Raw genomic sequence first — 1825 nt, forward strand, 5'->3', positions numbered from 1 at the left:
GCTCTGGTAAAACAAATATATAGCTGTACAATTTAGGTTGTCCTTGAAGAAAACTTTTCTTTTTTTTGGTACTGGGAATTGAACTGAGGACTTTGTGCTTGCCAGGCAGGCATTTGTGCCACTGAGCTGTAGCTCTAGCCCAAAAAGGAAATGCTTGAGAAAGCATACTATAAATAGTATTTTCATTGGCAAGAATTATAAAATTACTTCTCTCTTGGGTGGATTCAAACATAGAAATTTGTTTCCCTTAAATTAGAAGAAAGTAAGTATCTTCCTATTTACATTCGAGTTAAAATTATCCTTAGAGGAAATAGCCAGAGAGAGAACACACAGATGATCACAAGGCCTGTGCTATGTAGATTACAGGTTTTGGAGCCTTTTACTATATGAGAATGCTTATAGAGTACCTTACTCAGTTACTTTTGAGGACAAGCGGAAAGCCAACTATGAGCGAGGGAATGTGGAACTGGAGAAGCGGCGCCAGGCCCTGATGGAGCAGCAACAGCGGGAGGCAGAACGGAAAGCCCAGAAAGAAAAGGAGGAGTGGGAACGGAAGCAGAGAGAATTACAAGAACAAGAATGGAAGAAACAGCTTGAATTAGAAAAGCGCTTGGAGAAACAGAGGGAATTGGAGAGACAACGGGAGGAAGAAAGAAGAAAAGAAATAGAAAGACGAGAGGTTATTATCTTATTTCCTAAAAACATCATTCATTTAATAAATTCCTACATATTAACTTAATTAAAACATACTTATTTTTAAATTTGTGTTGTACCTTTCCTTTGGCATCATTTCATTCTTACTTAGGAAGCTGAATCTGCCTTCCCTTGAGGAGGAAGGGAGGGTCCTGCATGTAAGAGCTTTTCAGAGCTGGGAGGTAGTAGAGGGCATCTCTGCGTGTAGGTGATACCTCAGTCAAAGGACTCAGTGCACAACTGAGTTGATTGAGGTGTGAGGATTAGTTGGCCAGTGAAGAGCCAGGCTGAGAAAGCTCCAGATTCAGATTAGGAGTCTAAGGAATTGGAAGGGCAAAAAGATAAGTGTGGAAAGCCGAAGGTCTAGCTAGAGAGGAACCAAGAGGGCAGACTTATGCAAGCACTGGACACAGTGTTCAGTGGGGTTCTAAAAGGGGCTGACATGGGTCCGGGGTGAACCACAGTTGAATTATAGTGCCCTGAAAAAGTGTTTTTCTCCCCTGGTACCAGAAGAAAGGTGTGACTTACTCTTAACATTCATATTTATGAAATCATCCCTTTGCCTACTAAAAGAAAATGTAACAAAAGGGTGGTCCTGTGAAGCAACCAAAAAGTAACAAGTAAAGAAAGCCACATTTTTGGAAGTCTTCAGACCCATTGATAAAACTTAAATTTGCCCACCTACCTTTTAGCACCAGGGTCCACTGAGTGCTAAACATTGTCATCCCTTTAGTTTTTGAATAATTCCTAATTTCATTTTTTTTAAATTTATTTTTATTGAGAAATAAATATGAATGAGACAGTTTCACAGCTGATTAATAGGACAGTTTTGATAATCAACACACTGTACATTGTTATCTTCTTAGTGGTTATCCATAGTACAAGAAGCAGACAGGATATCCTGTTCAAACACTGTTAGTACACCTCTTTCTTCTCATTGAATTAAGAGAAAGTAGCTTTAAATTTATCCTATTTTGTATATATAAATACAAAATGATCTTTCCTTTGTATCTTTTTTTTTAATTTTAATTTTTTTTTGGTCCTGTCAGAGGTGAATATTCTATTGGCATCTAAATACTATAGGTGTTTGAATTCAACTAAACAATCTAACACTGTCTAGCAGTCTATAATA

The 1825-nt window shown here is 37.9% G+C and overlaps 1 protein-coding gene across 1 annotated transcript in view; it reads left to right on the plus strand.

Annotated features, from left to right (window-relative positions):
• Itsn2 (intersectin 2) overlaps window positions 1-1825 on the plus strand; it is a 167042-nt gene that overhangs the window by 77954 nt on the left and 87263 nt on the right. The window contains exon 12 of the mRNA XM_012513845.2: window positions 417-679. Within this exon, the coding sequence (XP_012369299.2) occupies window positions 417-679 (263 nt within the window). The remainder of the gene's footprint in view (window positions 1-416; window positions 680-1825) is intronic.

The sequence above is a fragment of the Octodon degus genome, unplaced genomic scaffold (assembly GCF_000260255.1).
Source record: "Octodon degus isolate 3935 unplaced genomic scaffold, OctDeg1.0 scaffold00019, whole genome shotgun sequence".
NCBI lineage: Eukaryota > Metazoa > Chordata > Mammalia > Rodentia > Octodontidae > Octodon > Octodon degus.